General features: G+C 50.2%; 1 protein-coding gene across 1 annotated transcript; it reads left to right on the top strand.

Moving 5' to 3' along the window:
- On the top strand, window positions 1-26,334 carry LOC122372338 (HEAT repeat-containing protein 1-like). Its single transcript, XM_043349430.1, has 8 exons — window positions 1-1,037; window positions 4,550-4,720; window positions 5,391-5,582; window positions 7,367-7,558; window positions 11,454-11,578; window positions 19,882-20,012; window positions 25,376-25,534; window positions 26,030-26,334. Exons 1-8 carry the CDS (start codon window positions 1-3, stop codon window positions 26,225-26,227), a joined length of 2,205 nt encoding a protein of 734 aa, XP_043205365.1. The 3' UTR covers window positions 26,228-26,334.
- Window positions 26,335-27,536: the final 1,202 nt, after the last annotated feature.

Here is a 27,536-nt window from a genome sequence, read left to right as displayed (position 1 = left end):
ATGGTTTTGACTGCGGCACTGACTGTATTGCTGCTCCTGGCTGCCGTGGAGCTGTTCCGAACCGGCCGCGACCCGACACTAGACAGTGAAGCTTTTGGTCCAGCCGGTGCTGCCACCTGCGAAGACAGCGGTACCTTGTCCTGCACGGCTGCTCACCAGCTCTGGGCAGCTGGGGGTCGGAGGCAGCGGCTGCTGAAGCGGGCTGGCTGCGGCTGGTGGCTTCTGCTCCTCCTGTCGCTGTCCGGGAACATTGAGCACAACCCGGGACCCGCTCTCCGCCTCTACAGCCAGAATGTCAACAGCCTCAAGGGGAAGCTGGGCACTCTGCGAACGCACGCGGGAGAGCTGGCGGAGTTCGACGCCCTCTGCTTTGTAGAGACAAAGATGGCTCCCAGCCTGCCGACTGACTCTGAGCTGCAGCTGGGACTGGAAGGCTTCACCTGGTTCAGGCGCGACCGGACAGCGAACGGTGGTGGGGTGGCCTGCGCAGTTAAGGCCTCGCTGTCGCCCGTCCACAGACCCGATCTCGAGACGGACTGCGAGTCTCTGGTCGTCCAGCTCGGCTCCGGTCGAGCGGCCTACCTGGCAATCTGTTATCGGCCCCCAAGCCAGAATGAGGCAACGCAGAAAATCGCCGACCTCCTGCGGGGGCTACACGCTACTGGACACCCGTTTCTACTGACTGGCGACCTGAACCTGCCGGAGCTTACCTGGGAAGACGGAGAGCCGACCTACCGCAGCCGCACCGCCCGCGCCGAGCTGTTCATCGACGCGCTCACTACATGCGAGGCGGAGCAATCGGTGACGGCTCCGACGCGTGGCGGCAATTTTCTGGACCTTGTGGTGACTCGTGGTGGCGCGGCCCACTCCCGGGTCCGTGACAAGATCTTCGACGCTGACCACGAGGCGGTAGAAACTCGGTTCACAGTGGACCTGGGTGTCCCGCCCCGGGTGACCAGGACCAAAGTGTACAACTACAAGCGTGCGGAGTTTGCTGCTCTGCGGCAGTCGCTGAGACTGCTTCCGTGGAGTGTGCTGTGGGATTTTAATGTGAACGATGCGACAATGATGTTCTACGATCTTACTTTTGCCGCTATTCAGGACTTTGTACCTTTGGTAGAGCTGCGTAGAAAGTACCCACCCTGGTATGATAGGACTGTTCGCGACCTCCTTAAACGTAAGGAGATGGCTCAAAAGCGTAAGAAAGTCAGTCCGACTGAAGAGAACATTCGGGCCCACTCCGCTGCCAGAGCTGACTTCAAGCGACAGGCCGATCAAAGCTACCGCTCATACCTACTAGGGTTAATACGAGAGTTTAAAGACAACCCGAAACGATACTGGTCTTTTGTAAAATCACTGAAGTCACATGCATCGGCGTCTCCTGTGCTCGAGTGGGGCGGGCGGGTCGCGACGGATGTGTTCGCTCGCGCTAACATATTTAATGCCTGTTTTGCAACTAAATTCAGTGCCCCGCACGCGGGTCCGCTGCCCGAGCCGCCGGTTCTGAACGCCCCAGGCCTCTCTGCTTTTGACGTGCCAGCGGGCCGCGTAGCTCAGCTGCTGCGCCAGCTCAGCCCACACAAGGCGTGTGGACCGGACGGACTAAGTGCTAGGATTATGCGTGAATGTGCGGATGAGCTTGCGGTCCCTCTTGAGATCATATGTAAACTGTCAGTGAGATCCGGAGTATTTCCGACGACGTGGAAGCGGGCTAATGTGATTCCGGTATTCAAAAAGGGTTCCAAAAAACTCCCAGAAAACTACCGACCAGTTTCACTTTTGGCAATCAGTTCTAAAATCTTGGAAAAAGTTGTGTGTGAGGGCTTACTTCGTGCATGTCTACCCGCTCTTCCAGACTCCCAACATGGGTTTCTTCCAAAACGTTCTTGCGTGACAAATCTGGCATGTTTTATGGATCACTGTTGGGTCTCACTGACAAAGAGCATGCAAACCGATACGATCTACACCGATTACTCTTCTGCTTTTACAAGTGTTAGTCATAGGCTACTTTTACACAAGCTTAGGCACTCTTTTAATATCACCGGTCTTGCATATAGCTGGATTGATTCTTACCTCAGCCACCGCTATCAGCGGGTCATTCTGGATGGCAAGCACTCGGACTGGATCCCAGTGCAATCTGGAGTTCCGGAAGGCAGCATTCTCGGTCCGATTCTCTTCACATGCTATGTAGCTGACCTTCCGTCTCAACTTCAGACCAGCTCACTGTCATATGCTGATGATGTCAAAATTTTCCACAGAATTCAATGTCCAGCGGACGTCAACTCTCTTCAGGCTGATCTAAGCCGTCTTAGTGACTGGTCAAAAACATGGCATCTTAGGCTCAATCCGGCTAAATGCAAGACCATCACCTTTACTTTACGTACATCTCCCATCGCATCATCATACTTTTTAGATGGTCACGAACTCGAGCGGTGTACGGAGATCAGAGATCTGGGTGTGATCCTGGACTCCAGGCTAACATTTGGCGCGCATGTTGACGCCTGTGTGAGCAAGGCCAACCGCATGCTAGGTCTGCTTATGCGCAGCATGCAGGTCTCACACCGTACCCGGCTGCCGTACTTCGATCACCGGGCAGTCATGGCGGCGTACAATGCCCATGTCAGATCGGTTGTGGAATACGCGAGTGTCGTCTGGAGTGGCGCAGCACCTACTCACCTTGCGAGATTGGAGAGACTGCAACACCGTTACCTGATGTGGTCAGGCGCCAAGACACATAGCCGGTGCTCGATGGACTATGAGTCTCTCCTCCAACATTTTCACTGTATGTCCATCAAAGCTAGACTTGTTCAGACCGACTTGAAATTCATACGCTCTGTGTTTGCCGGCCGACTGGACTGTGGACTACTTGTGACTATGTTTTCGCTGCGTGTTCCTGGCCGGCGCTCTAGGCAGACGGGCTTGTTCAACGTACCTTTTGGACGGGTTGATACGGTGAAGAACGGCCTCGGCGTACGAGTCCCGAAACTAGTGAATGAGTTCCTGAACAAATATCCAGACGAGGATTTCTTTCAGCCTAGTCTCCAATGCACCGCGCGCATCCGTGCCTACGCACGAGGCCTTGGTACTTGTATGACGTAGGCTGCTATTGTTTGCATTACTTTTATCTTTTGCATTTTTTACAGATCATGTGTCATTTTATTGTTCCTTTTTTATTGTGCCTCAGTGTTTTGGCCTTTTGCCACTTTTATACGAGCTATTGCTGTCTTTAAGTGTCCCGCGGCTTTTTGTCTGTGGTGGGTATAGGCATATGCATGTGCGTAGGCAGGTGTGATGAAATAGTGTGTGTCTTGTGTGTGTGCGTGTGTGCGTGTGCGTGTTTATATTTTACTTTGACCTCAGCCGTCATTGGGTTTTGCCTGTGGCTGACAATGCCTAATAAACAAATAAACAAATAATATATTATATATATATATATATATATATATATATATATATATATATATATATATATATATATATATATATATATATATATATATATATATATATATATATATATATATATATATATATATATATATATATATATATATATATATATATATATATATATATATATATATATATTAGGCTATTACTTGCTTACTTTTTAAAATGAAATGGACGCAAGAATAGTCCTAGTCTAATGACAGTCCATTAATCTAAACTAAACTAAAACTAGCATCCATCTGAACATTTACTAAGTAGTTTTAGTACCTACCTTCGTAAAATGTTACGATACCGTTAGTGGCAGTTAACACCTACTGTGGATAGCCGGCAGGACGCCTACTGGTTGACCTGACCCGACCTGGCCTAAATGCATGCAGACATCATCTGTGATAAAAAATAACATGAAATACGTGATCAGCGCCCCGAAAAACCCCGTAACAGCTTCCCTTTACGAAGTTATAGCAGGTCCCGATTTTCCCGACTTTTGAGTCGTTGACCTGACCTGGAAGGTCAGCCAATGACTTAGGACCTTAAAATTGGGTATCATCGGTTTCCTCCTGTCACGGGCAGCACGCTCGTTTTTTTTTTTTCGCGAGGCTCTAACTCAATCAGGGGCCGAACGGCAGGGGGGTCCAACCGACCCCCCCACACGCTAGACGCTGGTAAACGCCGCACACATGCGAGGGTTAAGATCTGAAGGAAACGGAATTTTGTTGTTTTCCTCGCCTGAGAACTTAACAGCTGTTTGACAAGCTTTGATTCAAGCTGCGCAGATCAGTGAATGAGATAACCTCCCCTACGGGAGCCAACGGCACCCCTCGGTATCCGCCGGCGCTCCGAAAAATCGACATATTATAATTGTTTTATTATGCATCTCCCCCATATAATGCGTTACCCCCTCCCCCATAATTTTGTATTAGCCCCTGGAAATATGCGTGCGAAATTCTATTTTTGAAGACTTGACCCAAAAGGCATCGGCAATTTGGCTGATTCCTGAAGCCGATAATGTACATACAGCTATGATGTGAGTGTGCGTTTGTGATGCTGCGCAGAGTTTGGGTGTGGCTGGCCGCGACCTGACTGGGTGTTCGCTCGCCAGCGACCAGCTGCTGCTGCTGTCGGCCGTGACGCTGACGCTGAAGCTGACCGAGGCGCTGGCCCACTTCATCTCTCCGTACGTGGCCGATCTGGTGGCGCACGTCAGCCGGCTGTCGGCCGCGCACGGCACCGACGGCGCCGGCGTGCTGTCACACCGGCTCAGCCAGACACGGTACGGTACGGCGCACGGCTCCGCCTGACTGTCACACCGGCTCAGCCAGACACGGTACGGACTGCGGGCCAGGACACCCTACAGTACAGTACACGGTGTCCCGAAATTGATGCGCGGCTGTTTTATCCTCAATAACTTATGAAGTACTTGAACTTATTTCACTGTTAATATGTTATCATAGTCCCCATTCAGTCGCATACACGGTTTATTGCACTCTAGCGTGTTTGTTTGTTTGTCGTTTGCTCTACTCGCGGCCCGTCTGGAGCGCCAGGGAGTTATCCACTAGATCTCCCCGGCCCGGGGAGGTATCCCACAGCTCTCCCCGGGGCCGGGACGGCATATGCCATGGAACGGCACCGTCCCGGTCTGGCCAGACGGTTAGGGAGGAGGCCGCAGGCTGGCGGAGCGCGTGTGGTCCAGCTCTGTAACGGACAGAAGGTCTGTCGGGGCGGCGGGGTTGCGTCTGAGACCTGGCGTGTGTATGTGTGTTTATTTCGGTGATGCTCTGTTTCGTTTTGTTTTGTTGAAGAGGTGCCTCGTAATAAGTTTGTGCTTTTGCATCAATTCAACTTTATTTCTGTCCATTGTCCAATGTCCATGCCCATAAATCATAATCGGCGCGGCAGACACCGGCTGGGCGCCTGCTGACCTGTGTTGGACCGGCCGGCAGACGGCGGCTGGCCACCGGCGTGCCACTGCGGGTGCTGCTGCCGGCCGTGGACCAGTGCTTCGGCAGACTGGTGGCCGACGGCGCGGCGGACGCGCTGGCCGCTCTGATGCCTGTGCTGTCGGATGCGGCGCGCTCGGCCGATGTGGCGGAGCTGAGCGCCGCCCTGCCGTCGCTACAGGCGCTCATTGTCCGGTAAATGGCGCCACCTCACAGGCGCTCATTGTCCGGTAAATGGCGCCACCTCACAGGCGCTCCCTCACCACAGCAGTGCCGCCGCTTCAGGCCTGGCAATATTCCCGGCCGCTCATGGTATAACGTACATTCCGCCGCTACCGGTGGCATGCGATTTCGCCGCTTTGCTTAATCATTAATTTGAACATGATGCTTGAATTTCGCCCTTGAATGACGAGTCATTGTCCATTTTCGCCCTTTGGAAAAGTTTCCTCAGTGTTAAGTGAGCAGGCTGACGTGACCGTGCCTGGTCATGTCGCTGTGTAGCTGTCGCTGTGTAGTTTTCGCTGTCGCTGTGTAGCTGTCGCTGTGTAGCTGTCGCTGTGTAGCTGTCGCTGTGTCGCTGTCGCTGTGTAGATGTCGCTGTCGCCGTGTAGCTGTCGTTGTGTAGCTGTGTAGCTGTCGCTGTGTAGCTGTCGCTGTGTAGCTGTCGCTGTGTAGCTGTCGCTGTCGCTGTGTCGCTGTCGCTGTGTAGATGTCGCTGTCGCCGTGTAGCTGTCGCTGTGTAGCTGTGTAGCTTTCGCTGTGACGTTGTGTCGCTGTCGCTGTGTCGCTATGTAGCTGTCGCTGTGTAGCTGTGTCGCTGTCGTTGTATCGCCACTGTCGCTGTGTAGTTGTCGTTGTATCGCCACTGTCGCTGTGCAGCTGTCGCTGTGTAGCTGTGTAGTTGTCCTGTGTAGCTGTCGCTGTGTCGCTGTCGCTGAGTAGCTGTGTAGCTGTCGTTGTATCGCCACTGTCGTTATATCGCCACTGTCGCTGTGTCGCTGTGTAGCTGTCGCCACTGTCGCTGTGTAGCTGTCATAGTATCGCCACTGTCGCTGTGTCGCCACTGTCGCTGTGTAGCTGTGTCGCTGTGACGTTGTGTCGCTGTCGCTGTGTCGCTGTCACTGTCGTTGTCGCTGTGTAGCTGTGTAGTTGTCTTGTGTCGCTGTCGTGTCGCTGTGTAGCTGTCGTGTCGCTGTGTAGCTGTCGTGTCGCTGTGTAGCTGTCGCTGCGCAGCTGTCGCTGTGTCGCTGACGTGTAGCTGTGACGCTGTGTCGCTGTGTAGTTGTCGCTGTCGCTGTGTCGCTGACGTGTAGCTGTGACGCTGTTTCGCTGTGTAGTTGTCGTTGTCGCTGTGTCGCTGTCGCTGTGTCACTGTCGCTGTGTCGCTGACGTGTAGCTGTGACGCTGTGTCGCTGTCGCTGTGTCGCTGTGTAGTTGTCTTGTGTCGCTGTCGTGTCGCTGTGTCGCCGTCGTGTCGCTGTGTAGCTGTCGCTGTGTCGCTGTCGCTGTGTCGCTGACGTGTAGCTGTGACGCTGTGTCGCTGTGTAGTTGTCGCTGTCGCTGTGTAGCTGTCGCTGTGTCACTGACGTGTAGCTGTGACGCTGTGTCGCTCTGTAGTTGTCGCTGTAGCTGTGTAGCTGTCGCTGTGTAGCTGTGTAGTTGTCTTGTGTCGCTGTCGTGTCGCTGTGTCGCTGTGTAGCTGTCGCTGTGTCGCTGACGTGTAGCTGTGACGCTGTGTCGCTGTGTAGTTGTCGTTGTCGCTGTGTAGTTGTCGCTGTCGCTGTGTCGCTGTGTAGCTGTCGCTGTGTCGCTGACGTGTAGCTGTGACGCTGTGTCGCTGTGTAGCTGTCGCTGTGTAGTTGTCGCTGTCGCTGTCGCTGTGTAGCTGTCGCTGTGTCGCTGTCGCTGTGTCGCTGTCGCTGTGTAGCTGTCGCTGTGTCGCTGTGTCACTGTGACGGTGGCGTCCGGTGGCCGAGCAGGGCGCTCGAGTTCCGCGCGGCCGGCGGCGCACGCCCGGCCACCGCGCGCCGCGTGGAGGCCGCCGTGCTGGAGGCCGTGACGTGTGTGGTACCGCGGCTCTCGGAGGCCACCTTTGGACCGCTGCTGGTGCGCCTGCTCGACTGGGCGAGCGGCGCTGGCGCCCCCACCGCGCGGCTCGTCACTTTCTTCAGGTGTGTGTCTGGCAGACTGCGGGGGCGCGGGCCGGTTTCGGCTGGGCGTTGGTGGGCCGCAGTCGGCGGGGTGTCCGCGGGGTGGCTGGTACAGTCGTGTACAGGTTGATGGTCCGCTTCTCTTTATCCACCGGGTTCCTATGGCTCAGCATTGGCAGCAGCCGCCTGGTACCGGTAGGCTGTGCCGCATGACCCGAGAGTGAAGCGGCACAGCCTACCCACACTGTATGACACCGGCTCGGGTCGCCTGGTAGAGCGATTTGACCGGACGCTGCGTTACACCGGCTGGGGGGGAGGGGGGGGGTAAGGGTCAGGCCTGTCTATTTGGCTCGGCTCGGTGGATGAGGCGGGCTGGAGTGTGGTGTGGGGCGGGGGTGATGTGGGGAGGGAGTGAGCGGACCTGGGGCTGGGTGTGTGTGGTCACTTGTCGCATAGAACCGATCGTAATCCACCCTCCAAAAATTCGCTTTAGAGATATTCACAAAACCCAGGGGGGTTCAAACACCCATCTCCCAAGTGGGGTGCGGAAGGACAGGTAAGGGTCCATACGGTCTCCTCATGAATTGCAGCAAAGAAAGAAAACAAACCTGTCACCAAATAATCTTTCTGAAAAGTGGACTAATCGCATAGCCTCGGACACAGAAATAAACATCCAGCACGCGAAGCGTATCGAACACTACCGGTCAGTTTGACAGTCAAGCACTCCTACGCTGAGCTACACCGGATGGTGGCCACGGCCGGGGCAAAGTCTGGCCGGGCGGGCGGCGGGGCCGGGAGGTCGGCAGCAAAGTCAATGAATGTTTTTGTGGTTTCGGGTGCCGGTCGCTCTAGCTTGGTGGAATGATGATGGATCGTTGGCAAAACTTTCAACGTGGAGTCCTGGTTCGAGCCTCATCGGGGCTCCGGCTACTTTTCCGAGTTAGGATCTGGTTTGCTTTTAGTGGTTGCGAGCCATTTATACGGTTTTATATCTACATGTCGATTGTCGATTGATTGATTGATTCATTCATTCGTTCATTTAATACATGTCGACATTTAGCATACGAATTAACATCCAGGATCAATCCGATCAATCTACCATTTTCATAAGCCTATTGCCTAAATATCATGCATAAATGTGGCACAAGACCTATGGTTGCCTCGATACCGTGCCAAATCACGTTTTGCACAATGCACAAGTAAATTATATTCGCTGGGTCTTCCGTGCATTGTGCTTAGCAAAAACCGGAATGCAATTGTTCAGCGACGCAAAATGTGCAATGCAGGTCCAGGAAGTGACCACACACACCCGCCCAGCCCCCATGGTCCACCAACACGCCCCACACCACTCGCCAGCCCACGCCAACCACCGAGACGAGCCCCTCCCCCCGCGCTGGTCTGACGCGACAGCTGGTCTACAAAGCGCAGAGGTAAAAAAAACTTATTTTGTGTCACCTACAAAATTTTTCAACCCCCTTTGTGTCCCCTGCCCCCAGAGGCCGGATAAGTGTTGCACTAGGGTGATAAAATTGGGAAAAAATATAGGCTTCATCAGGCCAGTGTTAATGTTAGTGTCGCCAATGTTAGTGTGGCCCTAAACCTGGATAATGTATTATTACAGTGTCCCAAAATTTGTTGATTTGGGTGGGAAATACTGAGATTCATTTGCCACTCACACCACCAATTTCTAAGAGCAATTAACCACTCTCAGCCAAGAACACCTTGTTACCTCAAAAGGCAGTTCAGGTGTGGTGGACTTAAACAGGTGGACAGGTGTGGTGGACTGAGTTGTGTGGATACTTGGAGTTGGTTTATGATCATAATAGATACTCATGGATAAAAATAAAGGCTATTGATCTTATCTCACTCTTTTTGTATCTATTCTAACCAGCAGTTTCCACCTTCTACCCCTTTTTGGTGGATAATATGCCCCTCTGACACCCCAGCCAAAACTCAACTTTGGGACACTGAATACATGTGTAACTAATCTTGTGCAGATGCATTTAAGAATTGCTTACATTCTATTTTACATTTTTCCATAATACATTTAGATTTGTGTTCTATATGGTGAGATTTCACACCTGTTATGACATAACAAATAATAGGTGCCTACCTATGTATAATACAATATACCTACCTATGCAACATGTTGCAAAACGTTCCTTTTCCACATCAAGGCCACTAATATTGTTGAACCAAAATTCTAATCATTAGATTTTTGTTAATAGTATACAATAAGTCAAAATAAAATAGGTGTAGGTGCTAGGTAGGTGGGTTGTATGCTTCGGAGCTTGTCGGTTGGCAGGTTTAAGGTAGGGAAGTTGTAGCTTGTAGGTACAGGTAGGTAGAAGGTAGATAGGCTGTAGGCTGGTAGGTAATAGGTGGTATGGTGGTAGGGTAGAAAGTAAGATTAGGTTAGGTAATGATGTTTTTCTTTCATTCAGAGTTCTTAAACACTTTTTGCAAGAGTAAAAGAGTAGAAGTCGGAATGAAGGAAAAACAATTCAGCCTGAACCAAACTTACATAACTACTAACCTACAACCTACCTACAACATACCAACACAAAACAGAAAACCTACCAGCCTACAACCTCCCAGCTTACAACCTACATACCAACCTACGACATTTTTCGGAGTCCTTGGACTGGTAAACCTACTTTTACCAGCTAATGAAAATTGAAATTCCTGCTCTTCTAGGGCTGAAAAGATTAAAATCAAAATGAAATTTGTATCAACATTAACAGTAAAAACATCTATTCATTGACAACTTTGGCAAGTGTTTCAAAATCAGGCAACAAATCCACACAGCCTTGCTTTTGATCCCCACCGGGCCAGCGTTGTTGATCCAACTTACAAGTACCTAAACTAGCAAAATTAGACACCCCAAGATTCCTTACCTCCAAGGCCATATATAGGAGGTAGCGACACTGAGCGATTTGTTTACAGCCAGTTTCGGACTCAGTGACGCAAATGTGTCGTCACGGGACAAAACAATATGGCCACCTCTAATGAGAACCAAGTGCAAGAAGTTCCCGGATGTAGCCAGCACTGACGTCACCGGGTCCGAAACCAATGACATCAGTACTGGACCTATGGCGAAGCAAAGTAGTGACACCCCCCTGCTTACCTCCAGTGTTAATTCCTGCCTTTCATAACCACAATACAACTCAGCTTTCATCACGGCGCCAGTCCCTTTCTTGAAAGCATTAAAACTTGTTTGAAAATTGGACAAGCACGCGCTACTCGCGAGAGTCCACTCCTGTTTTGCTACGTGTTCATGATCACAGCATACCTCTCATAGACGTGCGCCGAAAAGGCCCGCTCAAAATCTTTGATGCGTTGGCTCCTGGGGCCTACAAAATCCACAGTGAAGGCTCCCTGGCGGCTGGGGCGTCAGCTCAGCGTTGTCCCCTCGTGTCACCAGCATCCGATTGGTTCGCTCAGGGTTATTCTCGCCGCGGATTGGCTGGTTAGTCTGTTCGCTAGCAGTGTGCGAAAACGCCGTCAACAAATGCGATGCAGTGTGTTCACCATTTTCGTGACTTTGTCACCGAATGTCTCTGGTGCCTGTCAGCTTCTGTCGCCTACAATGTAAGCGAGTAGGAAGTTTTTTTGACCTCTGACAAAGCGCTCCACCCGGCGACCCGAGCCGATGTCAAACGGCGTGGGTAGACTGTGCCGCTTCACTCTCGGGTCATGCGGCACAGCCTACCGGTACCAGGCGGCTGCTGCCAATGCTGAGCCATAGGAACCCAGTGGATAAAGAGTAGGGGACCATCAACCTGTACACGACTGTACTAGCGGTGGGCGGCGCCAGAGGTTCACTAGGGAGGCAGGGGTGCTTGTCTGCTGTTTGTCTGTCTGTATGTATGTATGGTGGTGGTGGTGTGGCTGACAGCGGCTCGGTGACCGGCAGGCTGACGGACGCACTGGCCGGCCGGCTGCAGGGTCTCTTCGTGCTGTTCGCCGGACACCTGGTGCGGCCGCTGGCAGCCGCGCTCAGCGGCGCCTCCAGTCTCTCGGAGCGACCGCTACTGCCAGGTGCCAGTTGTAGCACCGCCGGACGTGGCCGGACCGGCTGCTTATAAAGAGCTGATTGTTGGTCGGCGGCTTAGGGCAGCCGCAGCTGTATAAGGAAGGGAGAGCTGGCGGCCCAGTCGCTCTGGCGCTAGACATAGACCCTATTTCCATGGGCATCACTGATCCGATCAGTGCCTCATAAGAGCTTAGACTCCAAATGGAAACACCTTACCGGTGCACAGTGGGGATTTTTCCGATCTAGCACGTCTTTATTCGTAGAGGGCAAACCATAGGTAGTATTGTAGCCAGATTGTGCACAGATATTGGCTGGTGTGTTCTGGTGAGAATGTTACCTGTAAATGTGCATAATCAACATAGTATAGGGGGTTCAATTGGACCCCCGTCTCAGCCGTATGGCCCCTGATTCAGCTAGAGCTTCGCGGAAAAATCAAGCGTGCTGCCTATGACGAGATGAGGCCGAATATATCCAATTTCAAAGTCCAAGGTCATTAGTTGACTTTCCAAGTCAGTTTACTAACCCAACACAAGTTGGGAAATCGAGACCTCTTGAAATTTCGTAAAGTTAGGGTGTTACTGGGTATTTTGGGGTGCTGATCACGAATTTCATGTTAGTTTTTTATCACAGACGATGTCTTTATGCATTTAGGCCAGGTCGGGTCAGGTCAGGTCAGATCGACCAGTAGGCGTCCTGCCGGCCATCCATAGTAGGTGTCACCTACTACTGACAGCTTCGTAACATGGTACGAAGGCACCAGAACTACTTCGTAAATATTCAAATGGCTGCTAAATTCAAAATCAGCACCAAAAACTACCCTAGTAACAAGTAAAACTTGAAAAAGTGAACCAAGGTCATCAAAGGTCATTGACTTGACCTTCACGTGACCTTGACACCCACCATAATGTTTGGCACCAACATCATTTCACATATTTGAACGCTTAAAACCACAAAAAGACTGGAAACCGCGGATAATGTGAGCTGGCATACGCCTAATCGCGATTCCGGCCAAACATGGTCTCGAGAAATATGTCAAAGGTCAGTTGGGTCAGAGTCATGAAATTTTAGGTTAGATATAAAATTCATTAAATCAAGAGCACCGAAAGTTTCGTCGCGATCGGCCGCTTTTTGCGCGAGTAATTTGCCAAAAACCATGGGGTTTTATATGACCCCTTCCCCCTCCCCCTCCCCACAAGTGCGAGGGTTAATAAGGTTACGGTATGTATAATGTACGCTTGTCATCCTATTCCTAATGAATGTGTCTCAGAAAATATGCATCATATAAATCACGAAGTAAAATTATTCGTCTATGTCCGGAACATACCTATATCGTGCTGTTTGCCCTAGCGCTCCTAGAGTGGGGTATTAAGATACTCTAATGTGAATATTCCGTGTTCAGGCAAGTTCCGGCAGCCAAACTAGGCGTTGTCTTGTGCAGGAGAAAGTGGCGAAGTCAATAGGATATGTTTCGGAGTGGAAATGTGGGGAAAACATTGTTGATTTCCTACATTTATATAGAATGCCATTCCTTCAATATGGTGTCTGTAAGTTTTTTTTTTGTAAATGGCTTTTTTTGTGACCTTAGTAAGGTTGTGGCATACATTCTGTTTGCCATTCCATTCCTAATAAAGGTGCCTTTCAGAAGATATGCAACTTTAACCCGCGCGGGGCTGGGGTCTCCAGCCGAACGCGCGGGGCTGGGGGGGGGGGTAAATTTTACCCCCCCTGTTATCTCCCGAACTAATGGTCCGATTTGGAAAATTCAAACGCCAATCGAAAGCTCTCATCACGAACTACTAAAAACATGTACTTAATTTAAAGTTTGAGGTCAAGGTCAAGGTCAGGTCAAGGGTACAAATTGCAAGTTTCTACAGTATCGGCCTTGCACAGTAGTTGCCGAAGAATGGAGTCATGGACTGAGACTGATCGCCCAAAATGTGTTCTTAGGCTACCAAGACAATATTAGTTGCATACAACATCATTCAGAGGTCAAGGTCAAGGTCAGGTCAGGTCAGGTCAGGTCACCAAAAAACAAAATATAGAAAAGGGCATGTGCGACACATGTTTTATGGGTCATTTTACTCATAGAATTCAATAGGCACACTCAATAAGTGATATGGACCACCTCTGGATGAATTTCAGGTCGAGGTCAGGTCAACGTCAGGTCAAGTGAGGTCAAATTTTGAAGTTGGTTGTTAAGGCCTAAAAAGGTGTCTATCTGATGCAGTTTTTCACGGCGAATCGAATGGTGCTATTTTTGTTTCCGTACGAGGTCCAGAAGTTCCAAAAAAGTCATTTTTCAAAAAATTTGTGTGTCGTGACGTCATGAAATTTTGAATAACTCCCACATTTTTGAACCGATTCTTCTAAAATTTGGTATGTAGGTGCACATATACCACGTCTGTGACATATATTCCGGTTTTTTCGATAGACTCAAAATTTTGGATTTTATAATGATTTTCCCAAAAAAGTCAATTTTTTGAAAAAATTTAGGCCAAAATCCAAAATTTTCAAAAAACCGAGATAGCCATTTGATAGACAAAGTAAAATTACGCATAACCTTTTTTGTTACGTCTTGATTCCTTTAAAAATGAAGATGTTAGCGGCGTTTGAACTTTTGCCGTTTTTGAGGCGAAAATGGCGAACATGACGTCACTAAAACGTCAATTTCTCAAAAATTTTCCGACGGATTTCGCTCAAATTTTCAGGGAACGTGTCAAATTGATGTAAGAAAAGGTACTGAAAATTTGGCGGCGCTGCGCGCCGCCGTTTTTGAGATATCGCAAAAATTCGCGAGGGGGGGTAAAATTTACCCCCCCCCCCAGCCCCGCGCGGGTTAAGACCTCGCAAGAATAAAACCAACAGGACAGGACAATGAAATTGAGCTATACTTTCTTGCCTTACTGAGCCCATTGAGTAATCACGCATGAGTGTGAACTTTGGGCGCATTTTTCCTAGTCTTGCTGTGGACATAAGATAAAACAATACCATATATGAAAAATGCAGACATTTCTTAGCCCCACTGACACAAAAAAATAAACAAAAATCAAAAAAAGATTTTTGGAATTAAGACGCGCTAGATCGGAAAAATCCCCACTGTGCGGTGGTCCGGATTCGAATCCAGTTCCGAAGCAAGCTGCCTTTTATTTTATTTTTTTTCATTGCCTAGATGTGTCTAGATAATTGGCATGGGCGGCGCCACCGGGGGGGACGGGGGGGACAGGTCCCCCGCTATCGAAAGTTAGGGGGGTACAGTACCCCCCTATCGGCGAGGGTCGTTCAATAGTTGATAATAATGCATTATAGTTAGAGCTATCCGTCGCATTTAAGGCATCGTTGGTTAATCAAGGCAGGTTCTGAATAAAGATTGCTGTTGGGATGCATCGCAGGGGGTCCTGGCCATCTGCAAAAGGTGTGGAGCTGTGATGCCTGTAGTTATAAGGTGATCGGCAGGGCCTCGGGGATCGTGCCCCCTTTTTGGGGCGCCAGGCAGGGTTATTACTTATAACCTCCCCACCCCATTGCCAGACCCCATTGCCGATAAAACCAAGTTCACTGAAATTCCATAGATTTCCGTTACCATATGAACATTTTCCATTCCTAATTAGTCAAATTCAAGCATGGCAGTTCTACCACAGGAACCATTTGAAATCTATGCCATTAACCCCAGCACTTGTGGGGAGAAGTGTTCGGATAGATCACAGGCAGGACCAAAAAAGCACGCAGTAGCCCAAGACCTTATAATTGGATATAGCATCGACTCCCTCTCGTCAAGGGGTTCGATAGCACTCGTTTTTTTTTCTGCAAAACTAAGTTCGGTCGGCGGGTCTAATCGAGCCCCCCATCCCTCCCCTTCTTACGTCAGCGGCTGTGAAAATGCCATTACCAGCTGTTGAAACATGGCAGTTGCTTTTGCATGAGTGCACGAAAGGGTTTTAGGTTCGTGATACGTGAAAGGTTCTACATGAAAATTGAGATACACCAGCTTATCAAATTGTGCTCACTGTGGTGCGCTCGGATTTACCTTGACTATTATAGTCTTTGAATTCTGGGGTGAAACAGACCAGTCAAGAAACCTGTTCCATAAGGAGAGCCACTAATGCTAAAGAGATGTGGGATGAGGTTTCCAGAGACCTTCATTACCTCCCAAAGGAAGGTAATGAAGGTCTCTGGATTTTGCCGAGCTATCGTAACAGCGCCTGCTGTAGTTACGATTGGAGGGTGAATATGAGAACGATGCAGGTCGTGCCAGCTCGAGCATGACGAACACAATGGTGCCGACACCACAGCTCTACTGCCATTTTTGACGAAGTTAATCAACAAGCACCGGAATCCTACCCTGGGGCATTTCACCTGCAGAGGTCGCCGGACCTGAGACCCTTTCACTCAATTTTTTCAACGGTGCATGCGCTCGTTTTTCCCGCGAAGCTCTTGGCAAGTAAAATCCATCAGAAAGTGTGATCAAATAACGGCTGGTGACCTTCCATGACCTAGCATGGCCTTTTGAGTGACCACCGATGACATGACCACTGACGGCTAGCCATTAGCTGCACCCTGCCCGTTACATATGGATCAGGTGGTGATGTCATGATTCTGAAATTATATTGCAGTTTTGGCGCACTTGTCAGAGCAGAAGACATTCCCACTTTTCCTCCACCATGACTATATGATGGTGAAGCCCTGAAGCTGACCAGACGTAAGATCGAAAATTTGAAAGCACGAAACGTAAGAATATATAGCTAGCACTGCTACTCATACCTAAGCAATTCGCAGCTTGTAGGAAACCAGCTTTGAGTTGGCAAGACTGCAAATTTTGATTTAGAGGCAAGGATGCTTGAAAAGGTGATCGATCTTAATTGTCCTAGGATAAGTTTGGAAACGGGATGCACCATTCGATGTGTTTTGGGCCTTGCCAAGTTTCGCGGCGTTACGTGCCTCGTTTTTTTTTGCATACACAATCAGTATCTACTTTTGGGATTTTCGATTTTCGGTCCCCGTCCCCCCCTATCGAAAACCCGTGGCGCCGCCCCTGATAATTGGACTTAACCCGCGCCCCAGTGGCGGTCTCAGCCAACTTCGCCCTAATGGGGGGGGGGGGGCATATGTTACCACCCACCTCTAACTCAAAAACTAAGAGAGCTAGAAAGACGCGGTAAAAAACAGTCGATAGCTCTCAATGCGTACGTTTGAAAGTATTTCGGTCATTTTTCACCTTAGAGCAATATTGGGGTCACTAGAGGTCATCAAAGGTCAAAATTTGCCAATTGTCATCATATTTTTCAGAAAACATGCCGCTATCTCAGGAACTATGGTAGCTAGAAAAACGCATGGAAAAGCAATCGATAGCTTTTGAACTCTTCTTTTGAAAAGGTCATTATCAATATTGACTTCAGGTCAACGGTTTAGCCTCCAGAGGGCAAAAACTCCAAAAATAGCTGTTTTTACGAAAAGTGTTTTTCGACAATAACTTTCGACTTCAAAAAGCCACGACATTTTTATTGCCAGGATCGTGTTCCCCTCACCGAGACGCGTCGAATGAACTATAATTTGACCTTAAAAGGTCAACTTGAAAATTTGACCTCAGGTCAAGGTCATGACCTGACCGGAAAAGGTCATGTTGCATATCAGTCGATGCGTCTCAACAAGACAAACACAATGAGACCATCCCCAGCGTTCTATCTCTTTCCAATCGCGAGTTATTGGCAAAAAAAACTGTTTGTAGCCTCAAATGACCTCGGATGACCTTTCTAGAGGCTATCAGTAAAAATGACACCTTGGTCATCACGAGTGGACTAAATCATTGTGATTCTGAAATATTTGGACTGTTCCTATGCGTACACACGGATCTAGAGGCATTTTCATTTTTCTCCATTGACTTGTAATGTAATGGAAAGGTCACGCCACTGACCTGACCTTAGGTCACGGATATAGAAATTCCGAGATATACAAATTGTAGGCGCCCATAACAGCATGCAATCCACCAAGTTTAAAACCTTTCTGACAAACACTGCAGACTGGACATGATTGCAAACTTTTTTTAAGGCTTGGTCAGTTAACTTGACCTGGTGACCTGACCTGACATGACCTGGGGTCAAAAATCTCACACATTGTCCAAAATTGATGTACCAAAAGCTACCCCAAGCGGCGCGGCGCTACGCGCCGCGGTTTTTTATTCACACGCAAAAAAAACGCGACAGGGTGGTAACATATGCCCCCCCACTGGGGCGAAGGTAAAGAAAATACGCTTAAAAGGATAATCGCTGAAAAGGTTTCGCTCATGTGATAGAAAGAACTAACTACCCAGAACGCAGACATTTATTTATGAGACACATTTCTCGAGGGGAAAGTTTCCGGGAATTGTATAAAAAATATCGTTTAGCTTCGTTTTGCTGTAGTAACTGCAGTTGATCACTTGGTCCTTCATTGACCTCAATATATTCGTTCAAATTGGCTTCGCTGATTCTGGTGCTCGTTATATGTGATGATTGCTGTTATTGATTTCGCCGAATTGTCACTCGCTCAAAAGATTCAGTCGCTTAAATTGGCAATCGCTGAAAGGGTGTGGCTCACCCATTTGGGGGCCAACTCAGTCAAAATCGGCCTGCTGCTAGATGTCGTTGGACAATGGGTGGCTGTTGCGGTGGGGTGGGTACTGAAATTGCCAAAATGTGGCATCTCTATTAGGGGTAAGCTAGAATCAAGAATGCAGGTTTTTAGTAACCGAAGGTTTGTTGTCAATAGTTAAAACACTATTCTTTAGAATTGTGTTTTTCTATTGAAAAACAAATCTGAGTTCCCTGACAATTTGGCAAAAGCTGCCTGAGATTATGCCGGTACTTTGACGGTTTTTATGGTAGTCGTGGCTCTGCGGCCGTTTTTTTTTTTGCGAAGTTATTCACCAAAAACGGAACCGTACCTTGGGGCACTTGACCTGACCTCAGAGGTCACCGGTTGACCTAGGACCTTAAAATCGGGTATCGATCTGTGCGTCTCGTAACGGCGCACGCGCTCGTTTTTTTCCGCGACGCGCTAGCTCTACCTGGGACGCGAAACGGCGAGGAGGGGTCGTACCCCCCCCCCCCCCCTCGGCCGGCGCGTATGTAGAAAATTTATAGTCCGACTCCGGCGAGGGTTAACTGCCTTTGAGGGCCCAGACCGGCCTCTAAAAGTCCCACACCGGCCTCTGATAGTCAATCAGCCCAGTTGCAGTGGTCGCTGATATAAAACCTCTTAAAAACGTTGCAGGCCCGGCTGAGCCTAGCTGGGCCGTTCATGCTGATTTTTATAGGCATATTGAAAAGACTCTCTTTGCACGTTTTACGCTCGCTCGTAATGAAAAAGTTGCTGGATGCCTCTGGAATTTGCATGGGTGCTTACGGCTGCGGAGGACAGGGGAACAAGTCCATCAGTTTGAGTTTCTGGACGGGGGTCTCCCTGAAAATTTAACATTTTTCTTTTGTCTCGATTTTGTTTTTAGCTCTGAGCATGTTTGCGAAAACAAAGTGGCCGAAATCCGAGGAGAAATTGGATTTGGGGGGTAGGTTAGGTTTTGGACCTCTGGGAGCCTGCCCCTCCCCCTTTTTCGAAAACGTTCCTACGCCTATGATGGGACGCCACGTGCGTTGACACGTTTGCTGAGTCACACGTGGTGAAGTGTGCAGTGGATCCCGGCGCAGCTGCAGCCGTCGCCGAGACCCTGAAGCGCATGCGCTGCGCCAGTCTCGCACACCGCTACATCTTCACTCCAGTAGCAGTGGAGACTACCGGCGTAGTCGGAGAAGATAAATGTAATATTTACTTCAGTTTCTGAGTTATGCGTCGACTTGTTGAAAATTGTCGACATTTGACCTGAAAATTGACGAAATTCGGCCATCAGTTACCTCTGGTACGACCTTTGACGTGACCGAAAAAATGACCGAAGTAACTTCGTCATTATTGTTGACGTTCTTTCAAACGCCGCCTTTCCCGTATCGCTATGTATCCTAGGAGTCAAGTTAGAAGGGGGTGTTCAAGCACTCCCCCCCCCCCCCCCCAGCAGGGCGTGGAAATCCAGGACCCCCAGCGGGGCGCGGGTTAAGCAAGTGAACCAAAACTGAGCTTGATGTGCCTGATTGGGCGTTTTGCACGAACATTATCTGACATAAGTGCCATAGCGTCAGTCTCTGCTTCTACCGAAGTCGATTTCCTGTCAAAATACGTGTTTTTTACGTGTCATGGCTAGAAGATGTTAGAGGTTTGTCACGTCAGGGCATAGGCGGCCGGCAGTGACGCGCGTCGATTGGTGACTGACTGGCTGGCTGCTACCCAGGTGACGAGGAGGGCTCCTGTGAACTGGCCGAGTACGCCCTGGACACGCTCACCAAGGTGTGCCAGCACGACACAGAGGGCTTCCTCAACAGCGAGCGTTTCCACGTGCTGCTACAGCCTCTGGTCGACCAGGTGAGCAGATGGCAGGTACACTGGAGGACAGCCGGGGTGATACTGATGGGCACGGAGTGGAGACGCCAGGGGGACAGTGGAGAAACAGGTACAGTCGACGCAGTAGGTACAGTGGATCTAGTAAATATCTCCAGACGTAACTAGATGGCGTTGAGCCTTAGTCGAGTCCATGTCAAAGTGAAGGGGTGGTCAGTACCGAGCTGGGGAGGTGGGGAGGGGCGAGGTCACGGTATGGGTGACCTGTCAAACAGCCCCGGCGCAGCTGGGCGCTGCCGCAGGCAAATGACGCATTCCAGCCGGCCCGCTGTCATATCGCGGTGGCGGGCCTGGCGGCCGGTAGCCTGACTGCTTGGAATTGGAAAGGATAAAGGCGTGGGTTTGCCGTGGCCGGTGCATCTATTATCACCTTTGACGCACTCAAAGTAATGCATATGCATATGTGATGTTGGTAATGCATGATGCTGTGGTAGGCACATATGCCCTTTCCCCCCCCCCCCTCCAAAGGCAAATCAGAGGGCCATCATATCATTTGTTCCCCTCCCCCACCCCCCAACAATCAATGGGCCCCCATGGGCGTATGGGGCTCTGGCCCTTATTTGAATGTCACGAGGCTCAGCTCAAGAAACCCACGCCAGCTATTAAATCGCGCCCCGTAGGGCTATCGGCGGACCCTACCACCCGTAGGGGGGGGGCCGTTTCGCCCCCCCCCCCTAAGATCTCGGAAATTTACCGGTCGATTTTCAAAATTCAAACGGCGTTCGATAGCCTCACCCGGGAACTACCTTGTGACCAAATTTCATTGACCTAGGTCAAACTGATGACGTCACAGGTCAGGTCAAAGGTCGGATTTTCACCGTTCGCAGGCATTTCATGAAATGTGTTGTGAAATCGAGGAAATCGGTAATTTATTGAAAACCATCGATGGTAGGGGAAGGTGGGGTAAGACGGCCCAGCGGGGCAAGACGGACCACCAGCCCTCCCGGCTGAACCGCTGCTGGTATCTACTGCTTTATGCACTCACTATGTTTGTTTTCCTTCGTAACAATGGCCACCTTGAGCTCATGCTGCTAGGATGCATAGCTTTTGAGTTATTGAGAAAAATGTTGTTTTTCGTCAAACCGATCTAATATAAGAGGTCTACGGGTGATTCAATTACGGCGCCTTTCTTGCACGATTAGTTTCTATTTTGCACTTAACTGTGAAGAACAAAGTTATAAACTTAGTTATAGTCACACTTCAGGAAAGGCAAGGTCTTGCAATGTTGGGCTATTTGACATATATGTCATGATAATGACAGAATTTAGATTTGGGGCAAGACGGACCACTGTGGTCCATCTTACCCTGTTGTGGTCCATTGTACCCTGCATATGGGAAGTTCTTTTCCAAAACATTGACACAAGTTTAAGTAAGTTAATTTTTCAGGAAGGAGTCTTTGCTGCATGTGAGCCATGCATGCAAGTGCTCAGTTAGCATGTATTCATGCCAAACGACAATCAACACACAATACACATGTTCCCAGCTTTTAGCTGCACTTCCATCACACATGAGTAAAGAATAAAGGCTCATTCTGTTATTTTACCATTTTGGTTACCTTTTCTTACAGGAGTACAGAGCAGAAGTGTAACACACATGAACGGATAGCAGGCACTGCTGGGTGGTCCGTCTTACCCCACGTTTTTTCTTGTCTGAGTTTTTGACATGTCCCTCTTTAAGAGCATCCACCACCTAGATGTCTTTAATGTGAAATTTAGTCTTTACACATATCAACAGAGGAAGGATTGAGCATTCCGAAGACTATAAATAATATGAATTACGAGAGCAGTGTAGATGCGGCCTCAAACCTTAGCTGGTCCGTCTTACCCCACCTTCCCCTACATTGTTCGTCAAACACATACTTTGCTATCTGAGGTCACTGATACCAGGTCAGGTCACAGCGAGGTCAGGTCCCCGGGTTCACAATATGAAAGTGTCGTGTGGTACATGTTTTATGGTCCATTTTACATGACAAATGCGATTATGTGGGTTAGGCAGCCTTTGGGGCCAGCCTAGGTCACGTTTTGGTGAAGGTCAGGTCAAGGTCAGGTCAAATTAGGTCAAATTTCAAAGTTGATAATTTTGTATAAAATGGGTATTGATTCGATGCAGCTCGTCACGGGGAGTCTAATGGTGGTCTTTATTTTGCTCTACGAGATCTAGAATAGTCAAAAATTGAGTTTGAAAATTTGACGTCATCATTTTTAAACAGTTTTTTCGCTATAACTTGGCCAAAAAACGAGGTATCGATCTGAAATTTGTTATGTAGATAGAAGATGGTAGGTACTATCACATATATTCTGTTTTAACTCAAAAAACATTTTGGATTGTTTTGGCTAATATATCCAATAAAATGCTTTTTGATTTTTGGGGGTCAAAACTCAAAAATTTTAAAAATCAGAGATAGCAGTTTTGTAGCCCTGTCAATTCTACACCTTTTATGTTTGATCATTTTTCTGTATCTTCAAAGCTGTAGGCCTGACAGGTCTTCTCGCGAAGGTCTTTTTTCGGTCGAAAATGACAGAACATGACGTCATTCTGACGTCGTTTGTGGCCAACCTATCGTAGCCTCTGGAAAAAAAATTGGTCACAACGTGTAATATTGATGCCGGGAGGGGTTCTGAAAGTTTGGTGGCGATATCTTCAGCCGTTTAGGAGATATCGACGGAAAAGGACAGGGGGGCCGTTTGCCCCCCCCCCCCTGGGGGGTCCTGGCTGGGGTCCTGGATTTCCACGCCCTGTTGGGGGGGGGGTGTTTAAACACCCCCTTATAATTCGGCTCCTGGGCCACGTAGCGATACGCGAAAGGCGGCGTTCGAAATAGCGCCAAAAATAATGACGAAATCACTCCGGTCACTTTTTTGGTCAGGTCACCAGATGTCATTGAAGGCAAAAGCCAACGCATAACTCGGGAACCAATAGAGCTGCAGCGCCGTGGAAAAGCGCATTCGAAAAGCGCCCTATCAACGACCTTTCTGAATAATTCTCTCAGATTTCACCTAACGTCAGCGGTTTTACCTGCAGGGGCCAAAAACTGCCAAAACAACCGTTTTTTCGGAAGTTTTTCTGCAATAACTTTTCACTCAAGCCATGCACGAGCTTAGTTTTACCGGCATCGTGTTCCTCTCGTCAAGACGCATCGAATGAACTACCTATAATTTGACTTCGAAATGTCAACTTGAAAATTTTACCTCAGGTCAAGGTCATGACCTGACCGGAAAGGGTCATGTTGCATATCAATCGATCTGTATCGTCGAAATGAACACATCTAAGGTGTTTTCATCGCTCTAGTATGCCTCTATCAAAAGTTATTTGCGAAAAACTGTTAGACACCATTCGTGATCTGAGATGACCTGAGGGGCATAAACAGGGGTCGTCACGGACACCATTTTCATGTTCAGTGTGTCTAAGTTACTTGTAATTCAGTGTTTGGGAGTGTTTATAATGGCTTTCGTCCAAAAGAGGCGCATTTCAGTTTTCTCCCATTGACTTATGATGACTTGAGGATGTCGCAAAATTGACCTGACCTTAGGTCATCGATATCAAAATTCTGAGGCGTACATTTTGTACACACTATTGCTGTTAGCAACATCTGAAAGTTTCAAAGCGATCGGTTACTATGTGTAGATATGGGAGACATTGAAACTTTTTATGAGGTGTGGTCACTTCAAGTGACCTGGTGACGTGACCTTGAATGACCTTGGCCTGAAATTTTCACAACATGTGTAGTATTGATGTATGATAAGGTGTGTCACAAACGGCAAAACGCGAAAAAATACAGGAGGTGTTAAAACACACACCCCCAGCACGTCGCGGGTTAACAGCGCCCATACCGGTCTTTGAGGGTCCTACACTGACAGACACTGACAGTAGCGGCGGAAAACCTTCAATTAAGGGGGGCACTGCCGACTTTTGGTCCCATTCTTTCCATGCAACGCACATAGGGCTAATGTTAAAAGGCTCAAATCAAAGGGGGCACGGTGCCCCGGTGCCCTCCCCGTTCCGCCGCCTATGTACACTTGATCTCGGAGGGCCCTTCAGTAGCGGTCAAGTGCCTACATTGACCGCTAATAAGTGAGAACCCACATTGACCTCTGAGGGCCCTCCACTGGCATTCGAGGGTCCCTAAACCAGCCTCAGGTGGCCTCATTTCTGTGTCTGGGGTCCCAAGACTAACCTTTAGGTGCCTCTGAGGGCCCCGCACTGAATTCTGAAGACCCGATGCCGGCCTCTTAGGGTCCGCATCGGTCTCTGAGGGTCCATCCTGGCCTTAGGGGTCCAACCCCGGCCCATGCCGGTCTTTTAGGGTCCGACACTGACCTCTTAGGGCCCATGCTGGTCTGTAATGACCCACATTAGCCACTGATGACCGAAGTCGGTCTCTAAAGGTCTCAAACTGCCCTTTGCAGGCCCTGGTCTCTGAGGGCCCAACTGGCCTCTAAAGGTCCCACACCAGCGTCCCAAAATTTTACTTTGGCTTGGGTGTAAGAGGAAGATACTCCGCACTGCAAAGAGGGCTGAGAGTGGAAATTTGCCAGTAAGAAAGGCACTAAAAGTTGAAACAGGGATCATCATTTTTTTTTTGTAAATGTTGGAGAACGTGGGAGCTGCATTATAAGATGATTTAATGCAATATGGAGGTAGGAAAGCCAGCCAGCAAACGTACGTGCAAGTGCTCTTTATTGGTAAAATTGGGAGTGAAAAATTGTTCTGGAAAATTGAAGATGATAGTGGAAAATTGATTTCAATTGGATGTCACTTCCCACCCAAAACTAGCAAATTTTGGGACACTGCCCACACCGGCCTTTCATAAGTCAATCAGCCCAGTTGCAGAGGTCGCTGATATATAAACATCTTAAAAACGTTACAGGCCTAGCTGAGCCTAGCTGGGCAGTTCATGCTGATTTTTATAGGTATATTGAAAAGACTCGCTTTGCACGTTTCACACTCGCTCGTAATAAGATTCTTTTCTGGATGCCTCTCTTATTTGCATAGGTGCCAACGGCTGCGGAGGACAGGGGGACGCGTCCATGAGGATGAGTTTCTGGATGGCAGTCGCCCTGAAATTTTAAACATTTTTTGTCTCGATTTTTTTTTTTACCTTGAGCATGTTTGCGAAAACAAAGTGGCCGAAATCCGAGGAGAAATTGGATTTTGGGGGTAGGTTTAGATTGTAGACCTCTGGGAGCCTGCCCCCCCCCCCCCACACACACACTTTGGAAAACGTTCCTACGTCTATGATCCACACGACAAGCACACGCATGTACATTGTACATATAGCAGACCACATGGCCAGCGGGTGTGTCTGACGGGGCCGCCCGTGCCGGCAGCTGGAGAACGAGCAGGGCGCCGAGGAGCGCCGCCAGCGGCGTGTGCACGGTCACTTGGTGCCCTGTCTGGTGGCGTTCCTGGCCGCCGCCGGCGACGACTCACTCTGGAAGCCGGCCAACCACCAGCTGCTGCTGAAGACGCGCCACCAGTCGCCGCAGGTACGGACCGGGCGCGCCAGAGCACGGGAGGTGGCACAGTATTGGCACATAGTCCAGCGAATATACTGTGTTCGGTTTGTCCAATGGTGCAGGTGACCAGTGTATGGAAGGTGCTGTGTTCGGTTTGTCCAATGGTGCAGGTGACCAGTGTATGGAATGTGTTGTGTTCGGTTTGTCCAATGGTGCAGGTGACCAGTGTATGGAATATACTGTGTTCGGTTTGTCCAATGGAGCAGGTGACCAGTGTATGGAGTATGCTGTGTTCGGTTTGTCCGATGGTGCAGGTGACCAGTGTATGGAATGTGTTGTGTTCGGTTTGTCCAATGGTGCAGGTGACCAGTGTATGGAAGGTGCTGTGTTCGGTTTGTCCAATGGTGCAGGTGACCAGTGTATGGAATGTGCTGTGTTCGGAGTGCTGTGCCGCTCCGACAGTGTCTGCTGCGCCGTCGGTGTGTGTATGGGGTGGCTGTGTGGCTGAGTACGGGCTGCCCTCAGGTGCGGCTGGACGCCGTGGCCTCGCTCTCGGCCGTGCACGCCCGACTCGGCGACGACTACCTGGCGCTGCTGCCCGAGACGATGCCGTTCCTGGCCGAGCTGCTGGAGGACGACGAGCCGCGCGTCGAGGCCGCCACCCAGGCGCTCATCGGCCAGATGGAGGCCACTCTGGGCGAGTCACTGCAGCAGTACTTCTGAGCCAGCCGGACCGCGGCCCGCGCGCGCAGTGCTCGACGCCGTGGTGGTGTGTCGGAAATGTTTTGCCCGTCGGTGACTGATGGTAAATGAAGCGGCAGCGGGCCCTCGTTGTCTGGTTTACAGCGGAGATGGACGAGAGAGCGGGGGCAGCGCTGAGCGCACTGAACGGGGCCACAGCCGGCCCACTGCCAGGGACGGCGCCACAGGGGAGCAGCCCCCGCCCAAACTCTGAACTGGGCCACAGCCGGCCCACTGCCAGGGACGGCGCCACAGGGGAGCAGCCCCCACCCCAACTCTGAACACCAACTCTGAACTGGGCCACAGCCGGCCCACTGCCAGGGACGGCGCCACAGGGGAGCAGCCCCCACCCCAACTCTGAACACCAACTCTGAACTGGGCCACAGCCGGCCCACTGCCAGGGACGGCGCCACAGGGGAGCAGCCCCCACCCCAACTCTGAACACCAACTCTGAACTGGGCCACAGCCGGCCCACTGCCAGGGACGGCGCCACAGGGGAGCAGCCCCCACCCCAACTCTGAACACCAACTCTGAACTGGGCCACAGCCGGCCCACTGCCAGGGACGGCGCCACAGGGCAGCAGCCCCCACCCCAACTCTGAACTGGGCCACAGCCGGCCCACTGCCAGGGACGGCGCCACAGGGGAGCAGCCCCCACCCCAACTCTGAACACCAACTCTGAACTGGGCCACAGCCGGCCCACTGCCAGGGACGGCGCCACAGGGGAGCAGCCCCCACCCCAACTCTGAACACCAACTCTGAACTGGGCCACAGCCGGCCCACTGCCAGGGACGGCGCCACAGGGCAGCAGCCCCCACCCCAACTCTGAACACCAACTCTGAACTGGGCCACAGCCGGCCCACTGCCAGGGACGGCGCCACAGGGGAGCAGCCCCCACCCCAACTCTGAACACCAACTCTGAACTGGGCCACAGCCGGCCCACTGCCAGGGACGGCGCCACAGGGGAGCAGCCCCCACCCCAACTCTGAACACTGGCCGGCCCTCTTTCAGCCAGCAGTCAGCCTGTGGACGGAATGCTCTCTGGGTGTGCAGAAAGCAGCTTTCTGGGCAGAGCTGTATAAATGACTTCAGGAGTGGGGAATCAAGCCAAAGGGGCCTTCTCAAGATGCCGCCGCTACGATAAAACTTACGGACTTTGGCCCATGTTTTTCAAAAGGGCCCAATTTAGCAAAAAAAAAAGGTGAAACAAAATCATTTATTTTTGTATCTTGGGTGATTGTGGCCCTGTCCTATCTTCTCAGGCTGTAGAAAGGGTCCGGGCTAAAGAGGCC

The sequence above is a fragment of the Amphibalanus amphitrite genome, unplaced genomic scaffold, assembly GCF_019059575.1.
Source record: "Amphibalanus amphitrite isolate SeventyFive unplaced genomic scaffold, NRLGWU_Aamphi_draft 001347F_arrow, whole genome shotgun sequence".
Taxonomy (NCBI): domain Eukaryota; kingdom Metazoa; phylum Arthropoda; class Thecostraca; order Balanomorpha; family Balanidae; genus Amphibalanus; species Amphibalanus amphitrite.
Note: the sequence above shows the minus strand (reverse complement) of the source record. Positions and strands in the feature narration are given on the sequence as shown.